Source organism: Panulirus ornatus, chromosome 42 (assembly GCF_036320965.1).
Source record: "Panulirus ornatus isolate Po-2019 chromosome 42, ASM3632096v1, whole genome shotgun sequence".
Taxonomy (NCBI): Eukaryota; Metazoa; Arthropoda; class Malacostraca; order Decapoda; family Palinuridae; genus Panulirus; species Panulirus ornatus.
In genome coordinates, this window is record NC_092265.1 from 5,909,461 (window position 1) to 5,936,455 (window position 26,995).

General features: G+C 40.6%; 1 protein-coding gene across 7 annotated transcripts in view; it reads right to left on the reverse strand.

Annotated features, from left to right (window-relative positions):
- The window catches only part of Git (ARF GTPase-activating protein GIT1), a 626,665-nt gene that overhangs the window by 20,337 nt on the left and 579,333 nt on the right, over positions 1 to 26,995 (reverse strand). For 5 of the 7 annotated variants that reach the window (XM_071686451.1, XM_071686450.1, XM_071686445.1 and 2 more), the window contains 7 exons: positions 14,253 to 14,470; positions 11,541 to 11,674; positions 8,309 to 8,421; positions 6,363 to 6,552; positions 2,934 to 3,064; positions 1,930 to 2,167; positions 98 to 240 (listed from right to left, as the gene is read on the reverse strand). In XM_071686451.1, the coding sequence (XP_071542552.1) occupies positions 98 to 240; positions 1,930 to 2,167; positions 2,934 to 3,064; positions 6,363 to 6,552; positions 8,309 to 8,421; positions 11,541 to 11,674; positions 14,253 to 14,328 (1,025 nt within the window). In that variant the 5' untranslated portion in view covers positions 14,329 to 14,470. The remainder of the gene's footprint in view (positions 1 to 97; positions 241 to 1,929; positions 2,168 to 2,933; positions 3,065 to 6,362; positions 6,553 to 8,308; positions 8,422 to 11,540; positions 11,675 to 14,252; positions 14,471 to 26,995) is intronic. The other 2 variants (XM_071686447.1, XM_071686449.1) reach the window with 1 other exon arrangement.

Here is a 26,995-nt window from a genome sequence, read left to right on the forward strand (position 1 = left end):
TCAGAAGAGAAACGTGATTTCTCATAGCGCAAGGCAACACAATTTATATCATCTGGTAAACCTTTCAAAATATCATAAGTCCCTGATGCCAGCTTACCTTGCTAACTTTTGTCGACCTTGATTTCTAGTCGAGGAGAATTCTGGGTTGACAGGAAGGAAAGGTACTGTGCAGCGATCACTCACCAGGGCACTCTGATTTTGTAGTGATAGCCATATAGCATCTGTCTCACGTCGGTCCACCTATCAAAAAGAATTTCAATGAAAAATTAATATAAATGAAGAGAACATGAAAATCTATGATGCTCCTGTTTCAGTTCATTATATGAGAAAGCTATTGAGTGGATGCATGCAAATGAGTCCTTTGCGTGTTCCTATTGCTACCTTGCTAGAGCAACAGAGGAATTTGGAATAAAATGAAAAAAGCGTGTAGTCATCTGAGATTAAAACCACACTCAATGTTTGCAGAGACAACTGACCTACTTGGCGATGAGTTGATTTTCCACTCTCCATGTTTTGAGGTGAACCATGGAGGGCTGTGTGGGTGTGTATATTTGTGTGTGTGGGCGTATGTATATACATGTGTATGGGGGTGGGTTGGGCCATTTCTTTTGTATGTTTCCTTGCGCTACCTCGCAAACGCGGGAAACGGCGACAAAGCAAAAAAAAAATATATATATATATATATATATATATATTATCCCTGGGGATAGGGGAGAAAGAACACTTCCCACGTATTCCCTGTGTGTCGTAGAAGACGAATAAAAGGGAAGGGAGCAGGTGGCTGGAAATCCTCCCCTCTCGTTTTTTTTCTTTTTTTTAATTTTCCAAAAGAAGGAACAGAGAAGGGGGCCAGGTGAAGATATTCCCTCAAAGGCCCAGTCCTCTGTTCTTAACGCAACCTCGCTAATGCGGGAAAGGGCGAATAGTATGAAAAAGAAAGAATTTAACTGATTTATCAGTGAATCTTATGGTATAACTTACAGATCTTTTTCCTTTCATTCTATCTTTGCTGCTTCCCATATTAGTGCCAGGAACAGACAAAGTAAAGGCCTCATTTGCTCACATCCATTCTCTTGTTTTGTGTAATGCATTGAAACTATAGCCCCCTATCCACAACCATGCCCCACAGACCTTTATGTGGTTTTCCCTTGTCTGCTTCACATGCTCTAGTCAATCCCGCCAACAGCATGGCACTCCCTGTATACTGAACCACTCCAATTCACACTATCCCCTTGTACGCCTTTCATCCTCCTGCATGTTCAGGCCCTAAGCACTCAAAATCTTTTTCAATTCATTCTTCTATCTCCATTTCGGTCTCCCCCTTCTCCTTGTCCCCTCCACTTTTGACACAAATACCTTCTTTGTAAACCTCACACAAATCATTTTCTCCACAAGTCCAAAATCAAGGCGCCCAGCTATTCTTCTACCCAGTATTGCCCTCTCCCTTATCTCGCCTTTCATATCACCAAACTTACCCCACATAGCTCCAAAATACTGACACTCTGTCACCTCTTCCAGTCTTTCTCATCACATATCTATAACAGTTTCATACACTTTTTTTTCTCACCAGGCAGGACTTTGCAAAATCTATACTTTCAATGTTTCCTTTCAAACACTATACTTTACTTTCAATCATGTTTACAATCAATTGCCTATGCTTCCACACATCAAAAAACACACTTTCAACCTTCTGCAACTCCTCTTCACTCTCAGCAAGCAACACAGTATCATCCATAAACAGCCTTATCACTAGCCATGACATTAACCACTAAACCATGGAGGTGCAACCCCTTTCCCTAGTGTCTAAAGTGTCTATCCTGTGGTATACTATCATATGTCTGATGCAATTTCATAAAAAAAATCTGATCATGTTATTGCATATCTCCACTCAATATATAAACGCAAGTATTAACTTAAAAGTAGGCTTACCTCATCATAAACGTCACAAGCCAATTCTTCAAACAAGTGATTCGGTAGAGACTGGAGTTTGACTCTTGCTTCCTTGGCTAAATCAGACATGTCTAAGGAGTCAGCCATCTCTGGGATGATCCAGTGCTGGCCATTATTGTGATCAGGTTTTCGACCACTTAGATAAAAAGCCAAACGATCTGACACCTCATACTGACATTCTATTAAATGCTCAGCCAATTCTGGGTGGTTTGACTCACTTGAGAAAGAGAAATTTCCAATAATTAGAGACTACATACAAACACACAGAAATCTAGCACAAAAGGCTTGGATGAGATATAATCACTGGTGACTTAAGTACACTTGGATCAGAGTCTGTTATAGTCTAGAGCATCTACCCAATCTGCACTTAATGTACTTTTTCCTTCTTAACATTATGGCAGAACCTCCTCCAAACACCATAGTCCTTAAACACTTGTGCTCCCTCCTAAGTGGAATACATTTTACTTCATTTGCCCACAGTACACCTATCCCTGACATTACATCATAGATACATTCCTAGAAGGTTGACCATTAAGTGGAATTCTATTTAGTGAAACCTGTTTTCCCAAAGACTCCTATCATAGAATTAGAGATACATTCATACAGAAAAAAACTAATGCCACTAACTTAAAAACAGAGAAAATCTATACAATACCTATGTGTTAGATGTGACAAAAACCACAAGTTTGGTGAAAGAAGGGCGAACATCAGCAATCAAAGTTAGCTAAAATATACCAGAATAACAGTGTATACAACCCAAACTCCCAAGGCTGCATTCACATGAGCTGGTATAACAACAGTCAATAAAGAATAAGAAAAGATTTGCAGCCATAAAAAAAATTTTTTTGCCACAGTGCTCTCTCCAGATCAGTCTTCCCCAAACCAAAATATTTCTTAAGTACAAGAATAATAATAAGAAACCTAATTCTCTTATGAAAGAAAAAGCACATATGATTAATATAACAGAGAAAAATGTAATATACCTAGCATAATGCGCGGGTGTGTTGCCCTGAGAGTCCAATGCTCCAGGGTCAGCTCCATACACTATCAACAGTTCTACTTGTGATGCCTGACCAGCTCGAGCAGCAACATGCAAAGGACAACAACTCTTTTCCTGCAATGAAGAATAAAATTCAGCATAACAGGGAATAAAAAATAAAAGAATTCTTTTAGTCCACAAGTAAACTTCACTTGAGCTGTTTCCTTTCCATATCTATAGCCCATGCCTCGCAACCATATAACAATGTTGGAACTACCTATTCCTTCAAACATATCCATTCTTTCTCTCCGAGATAATATTCTCTTCTTCCATACATTCGTCACTCCTAGAACTTTTGCCCCCTTGCCTAACCTGTGACTCACTACTGCTTCCATGGTTCCATTCGCTGCTAAGTCCACTCCCAGATATCTAAAACACTTCACTTCCTCCAATTTTTCTCCTGTCAAACTTACATCTTAATTAACTTGTCCCTTAACTCTACTGAAATGTAATAACCTTGCTCTTATTTACATTTACACTCAACTTTCTCCTTTCACACACTTTTTCACATTTACTCTCAACTTTCTCCCTTCACACACTTTTTCACATTTACTCTCAACTGTCTCCTTTCACACACTTTTTCAAACTGTCCAAACTTCTGCAGTTTCTCACTTAAATCAGCCACTAGAGCTGTATCAATGACGAACAACAACTGACTCACTTCCCAGGCCCTCTCATCCCCAACAGACTGCATACTTGCCCCTTTCTCCACAACTCTTACATTTACCTCCCTAACCACCCCATCCATAAAAATTAAAAAACCATGGGGACATAACACATTCCTACCACAGACTGACCTTCACTGGGAACCAATCACTCTCCTCTTTTCCTACTCATACACATGCCTAACATCATTGGTAAAAACTTTTCACTGCTTCTAGCAGCTTACCTCCCACACCATATAGTCTTAAGACCATCTACAAAGCATCTCCATCAACCCTATCACATACCTTCCCCAGATCCATAAATGCTACATACAAATCCAGCTGTTTTTCTCAGTATTTCTCACACACATTCTTCAAAGCAAACACTTGATCAACACATCCTCTACCACTTCTGAAACCACACTGCTCCTCCTCAGTCTGATGCTCTGTGCATGCCTTGACCCTCTTAATCAATACCTTCCCACGTAACTTCCCAGGAATACTCAACAAACTTATGCCTCTGTAGTTTGAACACTCAACTTTATCCCCTTTGCCTTTGTACAATGGCAATATGCATGCTGCCAATCCTCAGGCACTTCATCACGATCCATACATATGGTGAATATCCCTACCAACCAATCAACAACAGTCACCCCCTTTCTCAATAAATTCCACAGCAATACCATCCAAACCTGCTGCCCTGCCAGATTTCATCTTCTGCAAAACTTTCACTACCTGTTCTCTCTTAACCAAACATTCGCACTGACCCTCTCACTTCGCACACCTCCCCAACCAAAACACCCAACATCTGTCACTCTATCATCAAACATATATATATTTTCATACTTGATTGCCATTTCCCATGTTAGCAAAGTAGCACCAGGAACAGACAAAGAAAGGCAGCATCTGCTCACATCCATTCTCTAGCTGTCAAGTGTAATGCACCAACACCACAGGTCCCTATCCACAACCAGGCCCTATAGATCCTTTCACGGTTTACCAAAGATGCTTCACATGCCCTGGTTCAGGCAACTGACAGAATATCAACCCCATTATACCATATCGTTCCAGTTCCCTCTATCCAATGCATGCCTTTCATCTTCTTGCATGTTCAGTTCCCAGTTGCTCAAAATCTCTCACTCCATCCTTCCATCTCCAATTTGATCTCCCTGGAGTCCTTGTATCCTACACTTCTGAAAAAAAACAAGTACACAAAGTGGAATCCAGCCATGCCAATTAGAGAACATTTCAACCAGTTTCCTGGGAAGGAAAACTGAGCAGGTTTAAGCTAGATTTAGTGGACAATGCAGAAGAAAATCCCGAAATACTTGGCAATAATGATCTGTCTTCCAATTGTGTGAGTAATGATTTTATGGACACTGACTCTCAGCATCAAACTAGACCATAATGAGGAAGAGGGTTTTCTACCAAAAGTGGAAGGAAATGTTGCTTATGCCTCATGACCCTGACAACAATGCAAGTGACTAGTGCAACTGGTAATATTACAAACTTCACCATTTTGTTGTTTTGAAAAAATTATCAAAGACTGACTTCAGTCATAACATAAAGAGTTATTACTAAAGATTTATTTATTTATTCATTTTGCTTTGTCGCTGTCTCTCGCGTTAGCGAGGTAGCACAAGGAAACAGACGAAAGAATGGCCCAACCCATCCACATACACATGTATATACATACACGTCCACACACGCAAATATACATACCTATACATCTCAATGTACATATACATATACACACACAAACATATACATATACACACATGTACATAATTCATACTGTCTGCCTTTATTTATTCCCATCGCCACCCCGTCACACATGGAATAACAACCCCCTTCCCCCTCATGTGTGCGAGGTACTGCTAGGAAAAGACAACAAAGGCCCCATTCGTTCACACTCAGTCTCTAGCTGTCATGTAATAATGCACCGAAACCACAGCTCTAAAGATAAAACATCATATAGTAAAAACCTGTTTTTATGGACTTCAGTTTCAAATGGACCCTTTAAACCCTACCAAGGTAAATTTGAGACCTCATACTAATTTCTGTAAAAATTAATATTGCCAATCTAGTCTATTGAGTTAAGGACCCATCAGAGATTTCTCTAATGTAAACTGATGTAATGACTCGTGATTACACAGAGACCTTAGTGATTAGATTTTACTGAGGGCCAGTACCCTCAAAATGTCTGGATTCTGAGGATGCCAGATTTTGGAATGCTGGATTTCAGCAATAAAAAATCAGAGCCAATGACTGTTACATGTAAAAGGTTCAAAGTTAACTCCTTTAATTTCTGGTTATGGAAACTGCAATAAATAACAGGGTAAATGCATGTGATCTGCTGGTATCATCTCTTGGCTACTTTAGTCAATAGAAAAACGATATGTATACATGCATGTCAAATGCAAATTGCTAGTGTGTAGTGGTTAGCTGTAGTGTGGCTCCTATTCTTAAATAGTGTAATTTTTCCTTAAAACATGCTGTCTTTGTTAGGCTGCATTGGCATTAGTTGGAGAGCTTGTTACATAAGCTTTATAAACACAGGCATTAATAGATTAAACCACATCAGTATATAACATGCTATTCACCCTTCCAGACATTAAGTTCATAAACTAAGAATGATATGAATTTCAGTAACAAGATGTACCATAATTCAGCTAAATCATTTCATAAAGCAACCTTTCAAACATAATAATAACACTCCTTATTCCTACCTTGTGATAGTAATTTGGATCAGCCCCTTGAGATAATAAACGTAGAGAGGTTTCAAGGTTAGAAGTTCTAACACTGGAATGTAACTGCCGACTAACATCCCCATCATTCCCACTTGGATCATCCCTTGAAGGTCGGTATACAAATGATAGCATCTGATGCTTCGCCCTGATGAAGTCAGCTTTAGTTGGGCTGAAAGAAAGGTTATCACTGTAATGGACATGCAAATGTAAAATGAAGAAGTCAATACATGAAACACAAAAAAATTATAATAAATAAATCTCAATTATTTCTCACAAACTTCACCTTTTCTCCTTAACATGTTTCCATTCTTTCTAACACATTCAGACTTTTCTTACACTTGATAACTTTGTTCTAAAACACCCTGTTATTCTCAAAATGTAGGTTTCAAATTTCAAAAACCTTTTCTCTCTGAGGCAGTGTTCAGTAATCATGAAAGATGCTCTGCTGTGATTATACTGAGGAAACTCTGGGTTAAGATTTTTAAACATCAGTATTTACAATGAAGATGCACTGGCCTTCCTACTTCCTAACCCTTAACTGTCAACTCCCTTGCAGCAGCAGAATTTCACTTATTTAGAGCCCACCATCAGCCAAATAAAGATTGCTAAAGGGATGAACCAATGACCCATTTGGCCCTTGCCCCAAGCAGCTTACAGAATTTTCACATTGCAGTCATAAACCAATAAAAGAGTCACAGATGGTAAGAGAAAGGAACACTGACAAAGAAGAGTTGGGAAAGAAATCCAGAATTGTAAAGAAAAAAAAAAGTAAAAGAAACCAGGAACAAATGCTTATTGGACAACACCTTAGAGAGAGAAAACTTTCGTTTAACTTTCAAAACCTAAATTTCTCTCCTCAGCAATCTGTCCAACAAGCATTAGGGTATACTCATGTGAAGGAGGGTAAAAAAAAAAAATCCAGGTAGACTAAACACATTAGTGGTTCTATACCTTGATATCCTAAATTGAATCTCCTGTGTATGCATGATCCTATAGCTTCTAATGGAAACAATATAAATGAATTAAAATATTGTACTTCACAATCACCCACAAGTTGTCAAAGAACTGCCCTTTCACTGTGCCAAGCCACATTTGTGGCAGGATGTGGTATGATGTGCTGAACCACAATTGTGGTTCTAAGTTTTTGTAACCTTATTTGAATTCCAAGCTGAAGCATGATTCTACATCCAGAAATGCCACTAACAACCTTACCACAGCGGGAAATATTCACACATCACAGTCACCCACAAATCATTGAAGAAAGTGTAATTTCATCATTGTGGCAGGAAGCCACAATTATGCTGCAACTAATGTATTCAATTTTACAGAGGAAGAAACAATTTCTCTCACCTTACCTATTTGCCTTAGGAGTCCTTTATATCTTCTATGGGGCTCCTACAGTGCTCAAGTGCAACAAAAAATTATTTCCTGTACTACCAGTGTATTCTTGATGAAAATAAGGATATTTTTTCTTCTACTCATGTACTTAAAGTTCTGTCCGTGTTAATATGTAAATACATAAATAATGTCAATGATACATATGGTATATGTGAAATTATGACAGATAAAAAGAATAAGTGTGCAATATGCTTAAGTGCATCCAAAACAAAATCACATATATATAAATGGAAAAAAAATCATAGTCTTACATGAATAAGGATGATCTATGCCATCATCCAGCCCCAACATCCACTTAACCACCTCCAACACTAGTGTTCTGAGTATTTTGTCTAATTCTATAAGATACTGAAACTAAAAATAATAATGCTCAGAGGGGTAGCAACATTTCAGAAATCTTGTGCAGTGATAGGGATAATTAGCTATTGGAATACAACATAACACAGAAATGGCCTCATAAAGGTCTACGATGCAAATGTGATAAAAAGAATATAATCTTTAACAGTAAGTCAAGGGCTTTTACATACTGAACAGGGTCCTTAGACTGAGGCTTGCGTCTTTCTGTCTTGGCAACACTTGGGTCAAGAAGTGTGTGTTCCCAGATGCTGTTGGCACCACTGCTGTAGAGAGTGTGCACCATCTGTGGTACAGAAATATCCTGACATCATAATGATAAAACTTTATCACAACCCAATTTGTGAAAAAAAAAACAACAACAAAGATTAGTGTGCATTAGCTGCAGTACAAAAATATCCTGACATCACTAAAATCATATTTTCTTTTCCAATCATTTGCTGAGAAAGGAATGTAGGAAAATATAAGTCACAGTTTAGTGGGTCAAGATGATTACAAGACATCTTTTGGTTGATTTGCGTCTCACTGAAAAAAAATTATACTACCGATAAGCAAAAACAAAAATTGGTCCACACATAAGTGTACCTCAAAATCTACTTCCATAAGCTATACCTTATTACAAATCAACACAAGTCTAGCTCTACATACTTCTAAGAGCTTTAAAGACTAATTACTTTTTAATTCAATGAGATGAGATAAAAAGGGGATAGAAACTGCTCATTATACATATATAATAACAGGATTAAAATTATTTTCTACAACTTATCAAATTTCATGCTTGTTACAAACGTCTAATCAAAGAAATATCATATTCCGATCACAAAGAAGTATATGTACAATACTCCTTGCAATGCTACCTTGTAGTGTTGGAACAGCATTAATAAACTGCATACTCAAATCCTGTATCAAGGAAAATTTGAACAATAAAACCATGAATGACGAGAATATTTACAAGTGGCTGTAACGACAATGCTTCTGGAAAGACAAGCAGTATCATGGAAAACTACAATGTTTATCATGCAGCTAAATAAATAACGGAGGAATTATGGCCATGATAGAAAGAGGCACAGGCTAAAAAAAAAAAAAAAAAAAAAAAACAGTCAGTTTAAAATCAATCAGTGCTGCTCCTCAGCTACTAAAATCAGCAGCTGATTATAACCAATTACAACTTAAACACTTACAGTAATGCCAGGGTACAAGGAAAAAAGAATACTACCCACAGAAGGAACCAAACAAAGGATGTTTTTTGAAGGCTTGGGCTGGAGTGTCTGAATGTACATGGTTGCAACCAAAATGAAAAGAATGGAGAGATAGATACTTTACTTGAACACATGGATACTCTAATTCTAAGCAAATCTAAGTTGTGGGGTAAGTGGGTAGAAGAGTTCAGGAATGTTCAAAGGATATAGCCATGGGTAAAAGAAACAGGAGCAAAGACAAGGCTGGTACTTTAGATAAGGAATGGGGTAAGTCCACTTAAATTTCAAAGAACCACAAACAAGGTTCATAAGGATTTGAAAGAAAGTAGAGTATAAGAAGTGGGTGATATTCGATGGTTATGTACCAAAAAGCATGAGGGGAAAAAACGAATGTGCATTAAGTGACAACTGGAAGATGGGATGTGCACATAGGAAAATGGATGGTAATTGTCAGAATGACAGCATCATTACACCTTTTAACCTGCATAATCACATATAAACTGCTGTGCTTCCTTAAATGTTTGCACAAATTACCAACACACACACAAAATTAGCAAAAATACAATAAACAAATTCATGCCGGTGCAGTAAATAGGACCACCATGAAAATGCTCTAAACTGGCAGCCTGAGACAAATGCTGATCACAACAAAGTCTTTTCACTGTTTGAGTGCACAGCTCTGTCACACACACACACAAACACAACAACAAAAAAAAACTATATGTATTGTATGTTCTTAGGTGGAAGTGTTGTACTGACAGATTGATTCCAATTGTTTTTCTGTGAGAGAGAGAGAGAGAGAGAGAGAGAGAGAGAGAGAGAGAGAGAGAGAGAGAGAGAGAGAGAGAGAGAGAGTGTTCCACAAAAAAAGCACAAACCAAGGTAATGAATAACCACATCAAACACAAATTCTTTTTTTTTTTCTTTTTTTTTTTTTGCTTTGTCGCTGTCTCCCGCGTTTGTGAGGTAGCGCAAGGAAACAGACGAAAGAAATGGCCCAACCCACCCCCATACACATGTATATACATACGTCCACACACGCAAATATACATACCTACACTGCTTTCCATGGTTTACCCCAGACGCTTCACATGCCTTGATTCAATCCACTGACAGCACGTCAGCCCCGGTATACCACATCGCTCCAATTCACTCTATTCCTTGCCCTCCTTTCACCCTCCTGCATGTTCAGGCCCCGATCACACAAAATCTTTTTCACTCCATCTTTCCACCTCCAATTTGGTCTCCCTCTTCTCCTCGTTCCCTCCACCTCCGACACATATATCCTCTTGGTCAATCTTTCCTCACTCATTCTCTCCATGTGCCCAAACCATTTCAAAACACCCTCTTCTGCTCTCTCGACCACGCTCTTTTTATTTCCACACATCTCTCTTACCCTTACGTTACTTACTCAATCAAACCACCTCACACCACACATTGTCCTCAAACATCTCATTTCCAGCACATCCATCCTCCTGCGCACAACTCTATCCATAGCCCACGCCTTGCAACCATACAACATTGCTGGAACCACTATTCCTTCAAACATACCCATTTTTCCTTTCCGAGATAATGTTCTTGACTTCCACACATTCTTCAAGGCTCCCAGAATTTTTGCCCCCTCCCCCACCCTATGATCCACTTCCGATTCCATGGTTCCATCCGCTGCCAGATCCACTCCCAGATATCTAAAACACTTCACTTCCTCCAGTTTTTCTCCATTCAAACTCACCTCCCAATTGACTTGACCCTCAACCCTACTGTACCTAATAACCTTGCTCTTATTCACATTTACTCTTAACTTTCTTCTTTCACACACTTTACCAAACTCAGTCACCAGCTTCTGCAGTTTCTCACATGAATCAGCCACCAGCGCTGTATCATCAGCGAACAACAACTGACTCACTTCCCAAATTCATAATCTACATTACATATTCAGAAACTTAATGGTTAAAAAGATACAGTTCAATACACACATGAACATGATCATGTCCAAACTACTTAACCCTTTGGCTACTTAATGAATTTCCAGTTACATTCCTGCATTTAATGGGAATAAAATTAATATAAACATAATTCAAATGTGATGCAACGTCATTAAATTTTTGCCATCCAAGCCATATACATGAAAGGTAAGGTAGTATGATGCTTCATCCCTAAACGACTAATGTTCATCCCACAATGACTATGATATTTATAAACCTACAGCATGTTGTATAGGATTCCAGGTTCCTTTCTTGAGTGACTTGACTTGAGATATGTGTCTCCCAAGAGACCTGTGCACACTGCAGCACTCATCACATACTAGTATACCTCGGTTTATGGATGCCCAGCCCGGCTCTGAAAGCAAACAAATAAAAGGCTGACTACATTTACAATCTCATCCTAATAATTATGATAAACATAATAATGGATACGAAATAAAACTGATCTACCTTATACATAAATATCCTACACGCCTTACTCTGATACACTGATTTAGGTTTTCCTAACACTAATAAATGAGCTACAAACAAACCTACCTTCCTCTATTTAATTTCTATTTTTTGCAACAAGTTCCATCAATATATGTTTTTTCAATATAACTTTTACATCAGAAGTCAGTATATATTTCCAATAGTTTTCACTATTTGGAGGAGATACTTTGCCTTGAAGTAAAGTACTTGAGAAGTACACAGGGCTTTCAGTATGGGGGAAATTGTAACTGGTGTGGCAGGTGGAGAATAATAAGAGAAAGGTGAGGTACGATTCAAAGCATTCCATATTAACAAACATGTCAAGAAAGAGATTAAAAAGGTAAAGCTATTGACAGAAATCTAGGAATTAAGAGAACCAATCTAACTTCCCTTGACGATGAACAATTATTGTATCTTTATTGCAACTTCAAAAATATGATAGTTATGGTCCAGTGATTACATCCAGTTTGACAAAGGCTTGCATATGGGATCACATCTCTGGGTGGTATATAGATGCCACACACTTTGGTTCCTACCGACAAGTTGTTCCCAAATACTTTCTGACACTAGTTCCTACTGATAGTTCATCCCTGAACATCTAAAACCACTTTGCTAAATCTCACTAAACCGAAACTATACCTAATCTAAATAATATAACTAAACCTATCTGCCAAATCTAACTCAAAGTGGGCGAGGAAATGTTGGTGAATATTAAGCGACCAACTATTGGCCAACTTGAATACCACAGGTACACAAGTTCTTATTCTGCCTTTATTCTTACAGTCTCTGCAGAGGAAACACATATCACATGGTTCATGATCAACATGGGGACTTTACATGTAATCAACATGGCTCCAACCACAGTAACGTAACCTTATCTTTTCTAGCTGTTCATTAAGATGCACAAGCTGTTTTATTGTGCCAACCTTTTGCTATGCCACTAACCTCCTAGATCCCAAACTTGCAGTCTGTGCAATCCAGTTTCAGGGTGCTGTATCTGTCTGTTGCAGTTAAAAGCATTCAAGCAAATGAACTTTCTCCGGAACACATTCTTCACCATATAACATTACAAAGAACATGAAAATGATGGTTGCATATTTTGGCTACAACATTCAAAGTTCAGGTGTTTCAACCCCTAGGCAAAGTTAGGTGAGATTTTCATAGAACCTGCTGATTACTATGAAGTTCATTTATCTTAACCCACATTTCCTGAAATCTTCATATCCCTCCCTACTACTGACTAATTCTTTTTCCTTTCTTTTACCACCACCAAAGAAAATTCTTCATTCCAAAAATATTTCTTTGGAGTACTTATACTGGCACTTTACCCTAACCAAATGTAACCAATCAGTTTTCTATAACAGGACTGTATATAATGATCTACAAATTAACATCTACTATGTTCTCTTTACTCAACACCTTCATTAACATCTATGATAAGCAAAGGGTACAAGATTACTTTAAGGATAAGAGAATTAACATGATGACTTGTTATGGATAAGAGAATTAACATGATGACTTGCACTGATAAATAATATATACGACAATTTATCTTACCTATAGAGAAGCAGGTCTTAGTTTAAAATGTCTCCACACTTAATCTAAATCTTTACAAAGTAAAATCTAAACATTTCAGAATGTCATTTTCACCGTAACAGCCTTGACAATAAGATTATAAACCCAGCATCCATAAACACCTAGATACAGTTCATTCATAGGGATACAGAAGACTGCATTCAGTAGGGATGGCAAAGCATATCTGTAATCCTGTCAGAAACCCATTTGTCTACTTACATTTCGATTCTATTAGCAGTTTATTGTTTTTCTGTATTCATTTTCATTATCTTATGATTGCCATTCCAATAATAAAAGGCCATACTTCTGTAGTTTATTCAGAATCACCAAGAGGCATAAATCCGTGCACACTGACTAAGTATCATGAGCCATTATGGTCAACGAAATCCCTTATTCTCAATAATCTGAAGCCTAAGGAGATAACACACAAACACTATTCCCTGAAGGATCCACAAGTCCTGGGCTCGTGACATGCTATCATCAAGATTGTCCAATAAGATTCTTAATGTACTCAGAAAAGCGAAATGCTGCTAAAATGAATAACATTTCAGACAGGAGACTGTCTTTACTATACTATCACAGGAATGATTCCCGGGCTGAACTGTATTTCTGTTATTTCTATAAATCTTCCATTATTCAACCTGCAATTCTGAGTTTTGGGAGACCCTTTCAAACCTCAATCAATTAATTCTCGTAATTATCTCAAGCAAAGATTTGTTTTGCCACTCAATAACATGAAAAAAATAAAGTATAAGTTTATCATATAAATTACAGTTCAAAACTTTAAATGACGACAACAGGAAAGTTATTTTAGACTAAATTACCCAAACATTTATAAGGTATACGAGAAGGGAGAGGTTTTAGTGACAACTCAAGAAAGGTCTTACCTGGCGCCCCACAGTCTGCACACACATCCTGTGAGGTCCTGGGCTTGGTCCTCGCCCCTCCCCCTACACGAGACATCTTGCAAGAGGCCGCATCCTATACGGCCACACCTAACATGCCCATGAGCTTCACCAAATCCTTATCTGTAAAAGTTTCTTGGTTTCGCTTGACTTCTGTTTTCATTCGCGCTCTTGAAAGCATCACAACAGTCTTTTAAAATCTGGTAAATATAAACGATTTAACACAAAATGGAAATAAAAAAATCATTAACAATAATAATCGTCTTGCAAATGAAAGGTACATATCATATTACATTCTTCAATTAATCAGATTTATTTTTATTCTTTAGAAAAGTATTGGAACTTGGGTAGGGATAGCACGGAACTGTTATTCCGCAAAATTATATATTACCATCACTTTGTTGTTAAGGTAAATGCAATATGTTATTTGATTACAAGATAATGTACAAGCACATCTAATGAAGCTTATGGGAGAACATACAAAATACATGTTGACGAAAACACAAAATTCTAAAAGTTTTCTCTTAATATTCATGGCCCATGTTACGTTTTCTTTATTAATATACAATGTACAACTATTATAAATAAGAACTAATCATAAAGATTCTGGTACCGAGGTTAAAGCTCTTTGGCAATCTAACTATGGGTAATGCAGGATTTGAGTATTTCATGCATAACATTCGTGGCGGAAACCTAACCAAATAGAATATATATATATATATATATATATATATATATATATATATATATATATATATATATATATATATATATATATATATATATATATATATATATATATATATATATATATATATATATACTTTTTTTCGCAAGGAAGCAGACGAAATAAATGGCCCAACCCACCCCCATACACATGTATATACATACACGTCTACACACACATATATACATACCTATACATCTCAATGTACACATACATATACACACACAGACATATACACATATACACATGTACATAATTCATACTGTCTGCCTTTATTTATTCCCATCGCCACCTCGCCACACATGGAATGACATCCCCCTCCCCCCTCATGTGTGCGAGGTAGCGCTAGGAAAAGACAACAAAGGCCCCATTCGTTCACACTCAGTCTCTAGCTGCCATGTAATAATGCCCGGAACCACAGCTCCCTTTCCACATCCAGGCCCCACACAACTTTCCATGGTTTACCCCAGACGCTTCACATGCCCTGATTCAATCCATTGACAGCACGTCGACCCCGGTATACCACATCGATCCAATTCACTCTATTCCTTGCCCGCCTTTCACCCTCCTGCATGCTCAGGCCCCGATCACTCAAAATCTTTTTCACTCCATCTTTCCACCTCCAATTTGGGCTCCCACTTCTCGTTCCCTCCACCTCCGACACATATATCCTCTTGGTCAATCTTTCCTCACTCATTCTCTCCATGTGCCCAAACCATTTCAAAACACCCTCTTCTGCTCTCTCAACCACTCTCTTTTTATTTCTACACGTCTCTCTTACCCTTACATTACTTACTCGATCAAACCACCTCACACCTCATATTGTCCTCAAACATCTCATTTCCAGCACATCCATCCTCTTGCGCACAACTCTATCCATAGCCCACGCCTCGCAACCATACAGCATTGTTGGAACCACTCTTCCTTCAAACATAGCCATTTTTGCTTTCCGAGATAATGTTCTCGACTTCCAAACATTCTTCAAGGCTCCCAGGATTTTCGCCCCCTCCCCCACCCTATGATTCACTTCCGTTTCCATGGTTCCATCCGCTGCCAGATCCACTCCCAGATATCTAAAACACTTTACTTCCTCCAGTTTTTCTCCATTCAAACTTACCTCCCAATTGACGTGACCCTCAACCCTACTGTACCTAATAACCTTGCTCTTATTCACATTTACTCTTAACTTTCTTCTTTCACACACTTTACAAACTCAGTCACCAGCTTCTGCAGTTTCTCACATGAATCAGCCACCAGCGCTGTATCATCAGCGAACAACAACTGACTCACTTCCCAAGCTCTCTCATCCCCAACAGACTGCATACTTGCCCCTCTTTCCAAAACTATTGCATTCACCTCCTTAACAACCCCATCCATAAACAAATTAAACAACCATGGAGACATCACACACCCCTGCCGCAAACCTACATTCACTGAGAACCAATCACTTTCCTCTCTTCCTACACGTACACATGCCTTACATCCTCGATAAAAACTTTTCACTGCTTCTAACAACTTGCCTCCCACACCATATATTCTTAATACCTTCCACAGAGCATCTCTATCAACTCTATCATATGCCTTCTCCAGATCCATAAATGCTACATACAAATCCATTTGCTTTTCTAAGTATTTCTCACATACATTCTTCAAAGCAAACACCTGATCCACACATCCTCTACCACTTCTGAAACCACACTGCTCTTCCCCAATCTGATGCTCTGTACATGCCTTCACCCTCTCAATCAATACCCTCCCATATAATTTACCAGGAATACTCAACGAACTTATACCTCTGTAATTTGAGCACTCATTCTTATCCCCTTTGCCTTTGTACAATGGCACTGTGCAAGCATTCCGCCAATCCTCAGGCACCTCACCATGAGTCATACATACATTAAATAACCTTACTAATCAGTCAACAATACAGTCACCCCCTTTTTAAATAAATTCCATTGCAGTACCATCCAAACCTGCTGCCTTGCCGGCTTTCATCTTCCGCAAAGCTTTTACTACCTCTTCTCTGTCTACCAAATCACTTTCCCTAAGCCTCTCACTTTGCACACCACCTCGACCAAAACACCCTATATCTGCCACTCTATCATCAAAAACATTCAACAAACCTTCAAAATACTCACTCCATCTCACATCACCACTACTGTTTATCACCTCCCCATTAGCCCTCTTCACTGAAGTTCCCATTTGCTCCCTTGTCTTACGCACTTTATTTACCTCCTTCCGGAACATCTTTTTATTCTCCCTAAAATTTAATGATACTCTCTCACCCCAACTCTCATTTGCCCTCTTTTTCACCTCTTGCACCTTTCTCTTGACCTCCTGCCTCTTTCTTTTATACATCTCCCACTCATTTGCATTTTTTCCCTGCAAAAATCGTCCAAATGCCTCTCTCTTCTCTATCATATATATATATATAAATATATATATATATATATATATATATATATATATATATATATATATATATATATTTTTTTTTTTTTTTTCTTTTTTCATACTATTCGCCATTTCCTGCCTCAGCGAGGTAGCGTTAAGAACAGAGGACTGGGCCTCTGAGGAAACATCCTCACCCGGCCCCCTTCTCTATTCCTTCCTTTGGAAAGTTAATAAAAAAATGAGAGGGGAAGATTTCCAGCCCCCCGCTCCCTTCCCTTTTAGTCGCCTTCTACGACACGCAGGGAATACGTGGGAAGTATTCTTTCTCCCCTATCCCCAGGGATAATATATATATATATAACACTTCCTCGATCCAACTGAATCTCTTTTTACTGCATGCTCAAGATGATTTTCGCAATACAATTACAGTAATCAGCTGAATACGGCCTAATAAGACACTGACGGATCATGAACACTGCCTTCCATCTAGTGACACAGCAACGTTCACCAACCGACAGATCACTAATATCACCTTGCCGGAATAAGCCTCACAGCTGATTTATCACAGACGGGGATGCAATAAGACCCATCTTTTGGCATCGGTTCATTACTGATGAGCTACAACATGATGTAGAGATGAAATTCCCATCAATTCCTTAGTCCCAGACCACCTGCCCGCGGCATTCCAGAAATTCCAGACAGGTAGCGCGACAATAGGAATATTCCAGGCCAGAGTGGGAGGGTGGGGGGAGAGGGAGCAGACTACCACTCCTCTCCCGTCCCATCACCTGGCGCGTGTGTGAGATGCAATCAGGCTTTCAGAAACTCTCTCTCTCACTCTCTCTCTCTCTCTCTCTCTCTCTCTCTCTCTCTCTCTCTCTCTCTCTCTCTCTCTCTGTAAATGTGGATAAGAAGGGCATGAAGAGTTTCGTCTTAGTATTGCTGAGATCAATGGAGGGATTATGTGTGTGTGTGTGTGTGTGTGTGTGTGTGTGTGTGTGTGTGTGTGTGTGTGTGTGAACAACCGGTTAGTTCGAGGTTAGGGCGGTCAAGAGGGGTCTGACTCTCCCAAATCTACATAGGGCCTATGGATATATACTGACCAAGAGGGCCCAGGGTGGCCCCTGATAAAAGAAAAATGTACATATTCACATTTAGTGTCATTTTCCATGTCTAACTTTCACAGTTTAATTCACACATATTACAATTGTCAATTAGTAATATCAAGTGCAAGGCCATTATAGAGTGATATCTAAAACCAGGTATGAGAGGAATTACTTGACCCTAATCCATCAAATATCATACAAAAAGGGAAATCTAAGTTCTATTCTTTTTAACTCGCGAATAGATTTCACAGGTCATAAAGATACTGTGGCCACGTATTTTCGTCTTAGAAAAATATAAGACCAAATCGTCATAAACAATACATGTTCATTTATATATAAAACTGTTTCAAAGCATCCGAAACAGCATCCAATAATTATTGGGCCACCGTCAAACCACGTCAACAGAAACCAAACCGTTCGTGGAATTTAAAAAGCGCTTCCACCCAATTGTTTATTCAGCGATACATGTCATCACAAATATATCCAAAGATCAAAAATCATTATGAAGATTACATATTCTGGCTTTCTTTAAAAGATATCTAACAAGTGAAAACGGCTTATGTGAAATTATATACCTGGGCTTCCTTTGAAATATATTTTCATCGATCTATCAATATTACCATTATTGTCTAAAATTTCCCCAATACTTATATTTCTTCCATTTTTAACTATATTTCATATTTCACCCACATTCATATATTTCTGGCATACTGGAAGTGGTGCAGAAAATGGCATGCATAATCATTTTCGGTTCCTCTTGTACCACCTATCAAAGAGGCGCTAAACTAACTCGCTACGCCACATCACCTCCATTTAACCACAGATCTCTCCTCCACGAGTTGCAGTTGGACACCGTAACAGCGGCGAGCCCATCCGACCTCACACAGACCGTCACCAGAACAACCCCATTACAACACTCAGACCATCAGCGGTCTGCGCACTGTATAATTTAACCTCCAGTTTTGTATTTGTGAGAAGGGCGTCTGTTCAACGTCCCTTTTGAGTTCTACTTTCTCCGTATTTTTATAACTTGCCTGAAATTGATTCAAAGAGCCATTAAATCATAATTATCATAAGAATGATCATTCCAGAATCAACATCAAAGTCTCGAAGAATCTTTCTTTCGATGAGAAGATTGAATTTTCCGGTATCATTTTTTCCCAAAATTATTGGTGAAAGAAAATAATCAAATGATTCTATTATAAAATGTGTTACATCATATAAGCCTTCACGATAGATATGGCTATTTTTCCTGCTGGAGCGCAAACTCGCATCGTCTACGCGAACAACAGAGGAGACACCCGCTCCCACTCTGTACATCATTCCTGAAATTCCTGCGTGCCATTGGAGCGCGAGGGATGCCAAAGTGAACCGTTCCTGTGTGCCGGTGGAGCGCCCAGGACACTAAAGCCCATTGTCCTAGATGGGGTGGTACCATACGTGGGGCAGGTGGCGCCTGCCAACTCCCCTCTCGACGCGGGTAAGCCCGAGCTCCCACAAGCGCCGCGCGCCTACCTGCCAGCTTACGCCTCAGTACCGCGGACCCAAATGTATTGTTGTTTATATATGTTACCATACATGAAGGTAATGCACAGACGTCACAGCTTACACATATGTTCCACATTCATCTTTCCTCCCTGTTTACAATGGTGTAACAATTTTCATCCATGATGTGGCAATGATTTTTGGCGATTATATAATTTCGCAGTGGCACGAGATAATAAAAACGAGAAATTTGTGAGGTTTACATAAAGACTTTCACGCCCATCAAACCCACTACCCCTCCTCAATTCCTGCAGTCTCAAACGAATATCAGAAAGTGGAAAGCACTTCGAAGATCAAGAGAAAATGTAGAGTTAAATACAGTACCAAGTTCTGTTATACCAAACCCGACCTAACCCCCATCTAGGCAGGTGTTACTTTTGCCAGGACTAAACTGAACGTTTCTCACCTGATTATGATGGGTATAAGGCTGCCGTAACATACAAGACCTCGTGCCATTGCAGTACCGAGCGAAGGAAAACGTTTCTCGAAATATGATGACGCTGACGAACTTCCGCTGAGAGTATTTCAAAGTGAACGAACACTGGGTGTGCAGCAGAGAACGGTTTACCCTACATTTTGCTTTAACGCAATCGATATGCTTTTGTCAAGCAGACGCTTCTGTGACATGTCCGACACTTTTTGGTGAAATCAACTTTTTTTTTTTTTTTTTTTTTTTTTTTTTTGTGTGTGTGTGTGTGTGCTATAAATGCCCAACAGAATTATATGGTGTTAGTAGACTCTGTCCACACGAGGTTACACCGCGGCTGAAAAGTTATCTTTGGGCCAGGGTGCTTTTCACGCCAATGGAGTCCACATTTTCCCCTGCTACTGAAACTAGCGCAAACTTGCGCTGCAGGAGCCTCTAGATAAACGTCTTGGTTAACACCAAGACCTTTAAAAAAAGGTAATTATGAATAGATACACAAGATTCAGTACAACAATATGTGATCTAAAGGCAAGAACATAGGCGTCTCGATGTACATTGTTGCAGGAGGGTGGGCGAAAGCCACCCCACCCCTCTTACCCTCCCTGTCCCCGATCCTACACCACTCAGTTGTACACAACGGGTGTAAGTAACCCAGGCAAGGCATCGTTTTCATATTGTTCCATGCCTCTCTCTCCGTCCTTTCCCTAGGCAGGGTCACAATCCTCGCAGGAGGCAGAGTTGATTTTATTTTTCCTTTAGGATTTTGTCGCTTTGATCAACCATCCACCCTCCTCGAGAACGGCAGGATAGATGGATTATAGGGGTCACAAAGGGGTATTTGTCGGACTCCAAGAGGCACGTCATTCCAACATGAGACATTACGCATATGGTTTATTGCTTATTCATACACTCATCTTTCGTGTATATGCGAGAGGGGAATGCAACGGGCCGAGTGTATGTATCTTTGGAAGCAAGTTATCCATCTGGCTTCAATCCCAAGACCTGGGCTGCGCCATATCCTAGAACTAGGATCCCACAACAGTGTGCTATACAAATACCTCAGTGATGTCACTCAACAGAGATCAGGGTCCTTCAAGAATACCGACATAAAATGCACGTATTTCAACGTTTTTTCTTGCATGTACACATTAGAGGGCAAATCACTTCCTGTATGGGGTATCACGCAGCTGTGATTCGACAAAAATGTGATTTCCATGTATACTATCCCCACTAGACGGTGTTCCTCAAGGATTCCATGGTCTGTTGCTGTTTGTATTCCCTCGTACTCAGAGCTTTTCACCCCTTAGTTGATGCAGAGGACGGGGTGGGGGTCGAGGAAGAGAAAAGTCTACTGTACTATCCTGTCTCCGTCTATATATTTAGTTAAGAAATTCTGGGATACTATTACCATCCTGCAGCAGGTCACCCCGTTGTAGACCGTCAGGTGTCCCTTAACCTGGCTTACCTATGACCTCTCTCGCATTCAAACCTAGTCCTCCCCATCCACCCACCTGTAGTTCGAGCTGGTCCCCGTCGCATGCAGGGTAACCATCCCCATCCATGCTCCTCTCTCACCCTGGGTCAGCAGTACTCGCTCACGGGTCGGATATTACCACAGCCGGTAACGCGAGAGGTTGTATGTAGCTCCCCCTCCCTCCCTAAACCCCTACGTGTCACCCGCGGGGCTTGTGTGTGACATGACACCGCCGCACCTGTGGCCTGCTGACCCCTGACCAAGAAGACCCGAGGTGAGGCTGGGCAAACGGTCAGTCTGCAGCTCTCCTCTCATCCACCCCTCCCAACCTTAGAAAACGTGTTATCGATGGATTGGATCCGTCTCCATGTCATCTGTACGTCTACTTGGTCATTTTGACAGGAATTAGCACTTTCATGACAAGATAATATATATATACATACATACATACATATATATATATATATATATATATATATATATATATATATATATATATATATATATATATATATATATATATATATATATATATATAATTCCACCTTAGAGTGACGCCCGTAGAGACATAGTCTCATAATTTCTCGCCGTCCAACAGTTTCCATCGGAAGCGAATCCTGGGTTGGCAGAATAAGCGTTTCTCTCTTTCCTCAAGAAACGTAAGCGTGTTTCCGTCTTTCTTAGAAATGCCAGGAAAGCGTACGTGACACGTTGGGGGGATGACCCTCCGGAGGGTTCGAACCTCGAACGTGCCTACTGATCCTGTTGGATGAAACGAACTAGCTCTGTTCTGATGGCAGACGGATCTGCTCGTGTTGACTTCACTTCGTCTTCGAGATCAGCAGACTTTTTCTCTCAAGTTCTTTCTGATTGATTACTCTAAAGCGACTCGAAGGTAAGCCCCGAAGTCAATCAGTTTACTCTTCGGGGTATAAGATTCTGCCAAATACACTAGCCTTTATCATGTGTTCTCAGCCCACTATTTTTAAGAAAATCTAGAAACACTGCAGTCTATGATTCCGTCGTGGATGATTTTGTTGTTATGTTTCGACCTTCAGACACAAGCATTATCAGCCATGCTGAAGGAAGTTCGACGCAGTTACTGAGGAGAGTCACTTTCAGTCGGACTATCTTTCGTTGAACGGCATTACCAAAATTTAAGGTCAACGAGAACAGCAAAAGGTTCAAAGCGCGGATGCCCAATTACTGATCCCAACTCCTCATTCGAGATAGGAACCATCAGCTTGTGTTACAATAGCGGTAGCAGCACTAATTTTGCTGTGGGGACCTACACGTACATATGCATTAATTTGTGAAAGATCATATTCACCGCTGATGGCGTCAGTGTAACTAACTTAGGGCGTCATATATGTGACTCACAACCTCAGCTCAATGTGATCTAAGCGAGGATTTTTAAGGGAAAGGAGGAAACCGTAATGTCAGAGAGGTTAATTTAACACGGAGCAGGATAACGCAGCCGCTGTCCCATGAATCCCGTACCATTCTAAGCCCAGAGGCAGTTGTAATGGCTCATCCAGATGGACGTCTGCCGTCTGGGTAGATGGGATGAGATCCGAAGGCCTCAGGTTGACCATGATATCTTGGCTCAGGGCAGCTGAGACTAGCCAGGAATCGGCAAACCTTCAGTTAGACGAAGATGTGCACCTTAGCAACATGTCTGGGTTGAAGCACGCCCGTCCACGTAGATCCACACCGTACGACCTCACGATTTGAGACAGGTGACGCTGCCGAGCCACAGAACAAGACAAAGTTAAGACACTTCGCACGGTGCCTAAATTACATGGCAGTCTTAACATTACTCCCCGCCAGAAGAAAGCATTGGCCAAAGCTCTCGCACAAGACACCTGCAGCATCGGTGTCTCTGGCCCCATGGACATGCTTACCAACACATGATCCCTACCACGCCACCCGTCTCATTATACACCCTTGTCCTCCCCTTGTCCCAACCCCTTTCCCCCCACCTCCCCTTTTGTAATTTGCTGCTCCTTTCTCCCTCCCCTAGTGAGTTCGTGCCCCCTCCCCCAACGGTGTGGGTGTCCCAAGAGAGGGGTGGGTGTGTGGGCGTGATGAGCCGGGCCGCTGAGCGTGACACATAGATCACCGCAACTACCCGAAACCCGAGGCGCCCCCATACCCACTCATCCTACACACACGCACCTCTGTGGCTTCCCCCGGCTGCTCATTATATACCAAATCGAGCTTCTCCTCCTTAACTGTATTTCCACGTTGGTAACGGGTGCTTGAAGAAACCCCGGCTCCATAATTACCGTTTGCAGGCACGTAAGGAAGGTAAGCTAGTCCTGAGAGAATGAATCGTCCCGTCACATGAGACAGGCAAAACCCACGAGGAGGTGGTGGTTGGTCAGGTGACACCGCCTCGTACCGAGACGTTTGGCGTCCTCCTCCATCTTCCCACGATCAAACTGACGCTTGATATATCGGTTTCAACATACGAGGGATGACAGTCAACGGAGAGGCGTGAGGTTTTCTTGGCGGGTCACCTTTCAAAGTGCTGGCGTCCCAGCTTTGTCTCAGTCTACTGACGGAGTCTTGGTCTCTCCGTCATCGCCGGCTTGGTAAAGCCTAATCTTCACTAGCTTATCGGCTTAACCTTCAGTTAGCTGTCTGAGTAATCACACGGAGACATGAGCTGCTACACAGACCAGATAACTTATATGGTCAACCAAGCAGGTACAGAGCTAAAGTATGGGAACACAAAGGAAATCTAAACGGTAACAGACCACTGCGTTTTTGTGAGGTTTAACTCTCTTTGAGGGGAGCCTTGAGATAAGTATAAACAACTTCAAATCTCTATCAGCCTAGTTATCTTTAGTAAGCTTGCTTTTGCTCGTCTCGCCTTGAAGTTTATGCAATTAAAAGCTAGAAATGGAGGAAAAAGAGCTCCGGTGACACTTGCAACAATAACCAGCAAATCTAAGTGAACCGCATTCTGCAAATCCCGTGAAGTAAATCCAGGAGAAATAACCGAGTCTTTCCCAGGAAGTGTGGATAGTTTATCTGTCTCCCTGGCTGACTTCGCAGGGATGTCTTGTGAGATGTGATCCTCCTTATTCGCTCACTTCAGCATCATGACTGAAGCACCAGTGAACATATTGGCCAAATTGTCGGTAGTACCTTAGGCTAGCCTTAGTCTGGCAATTACAGCACCTTATTATCTGCTGATCTCATTACTTTCTCTAAATACATGATTTTCTTTTCACAGTTCACTCTGATGGAAAATGTTTCTATCTGTCCTTAGAAACAGTCCTTCTCCTCCTCCTCCTTCTTCTTTGTTATTATTATAATTTCTTGGAGGCGGGGATGAGCGTCGTGTGACTGAGGTCGAGACTCCACAAGCAAAGACCTGAAGAACCTGTCCCTTCCGTGCCCAAAGCACCAACCATGACCCGCCTCGCTCTCCTTTCTTACACCACACGTCTACACTACCTCGCCCCCATGTTACTACTCTTTCCCCCATTAAAAAAAATGATTCTGGTCATCACAAGGACACCATCACCACTGAACAATAATCTCTCACAACTTATGGGTTCCCACAACAGACCACTGATGGTTTGGTAGAGCTGTTGTTGTAACACGTACGGATGGTTTGGTAGAGCTGTTGTTGTAACACGTACGGATGGTTCTTACCAAGTCCAGCCTGAGTCCTATTCTACATCACCGCCCACAGGATGGGCAGACGTGCACAATGAAATGGTTGCCTTTGCAGCAAAAATAAAAAATATCACGGACACTAACTAATCTTTGAAAGGACAAGATGCGTTAATGCTACAATGGAAGCCCAGGAAACTAACCTCAAATCGAGAACAAAGTATTTGTAAGAATAGGCTACAAACACCTTTGAATGACACATTACAAGTCACGAGAACCCGGGTTCGAACTCTAGAGAGGGCAGTCACCTCAGAGCCAACCAATCTATTCATGGTCCATTCAGAAATGGTCAATAGATGGGTACCTGGCGTACTCTGGGGTAATAACCTATGCGTACTGTGCCCCTCGCACAATTTTTTTCAGCTTCTATAAGCTCTTCACCTTCCTACTTCCTTCCATTAGTCCACCACTCTTATACCATGAAAGTATTTCATAACATCATTTAGAACAAGTTTCTTGCTATATTTCAAGCTCTGGTCTCTAGTATACGATACCATACTGCTGTCTCTACCACACCATGCCATACTACCATAAACAGAGGCTTGTTTTGGATACTGCTTTGCTGTCGTAAAAATAAATGAAAACTATTGGAAACCGCGAGCTGCCTCCTTCACCTTCACGATATGTATATATTTGTTCCTTAAGGATACCTTGAAGACGATCTGATACGAACTCTGTGTGTGTGTGTGTGTGTGTGTGTGTGTGTGTGTGTGTGTGTGTGTGTGTGTGAGAGAGAGAGAGAGAGAGAGAGAGAGAACTTCTCTTGAAAAGAGTGTTGTAACCTGAGACAATCTGACACCAGCAGTGTGTGAGAGAACCTTCGCTTGTGAGATGTATCATTACGAAAGCTAGTTACCTACAAATCTGGGGTTTATCGTTAGTCTATCAGTTTCGCTTATCTTTCTAGCAAAGTGGATGATTCGGACGTCAGGTAATACATTGCACAAATGGATTATTTCCGTGTTAAAGTCCGGTATAAACACGAACTGTTTTATGTGGCATGATTCGCATATCAAACGGTGCACCTGTTTCTAAAATCCTTTGAACACGACGTTCAGACCCCTGAGCACAACGTCACGATCTTTGAACACGACGTTACGACCCCTTGAATCACGAAGGCACGACCCCTCAGCACGACTCATGAACACGACAATACTTCCCCTGATCTCGACGGTACAACCCCTGAGCACGACTATTCTTCCCCTTAAACACGACGGTACGACCCATGAGCAAAAGTAATTGAAGTCCTGACCTCTACTCTAAGCCTCAAGGCTCCGATCATAGGCCGAGTCTGTCATAAACTAAGGGTCGTGCCGCCTCGGTCGTATGGAAGACGATCATCTCTCAACATCGCTAAGAGCC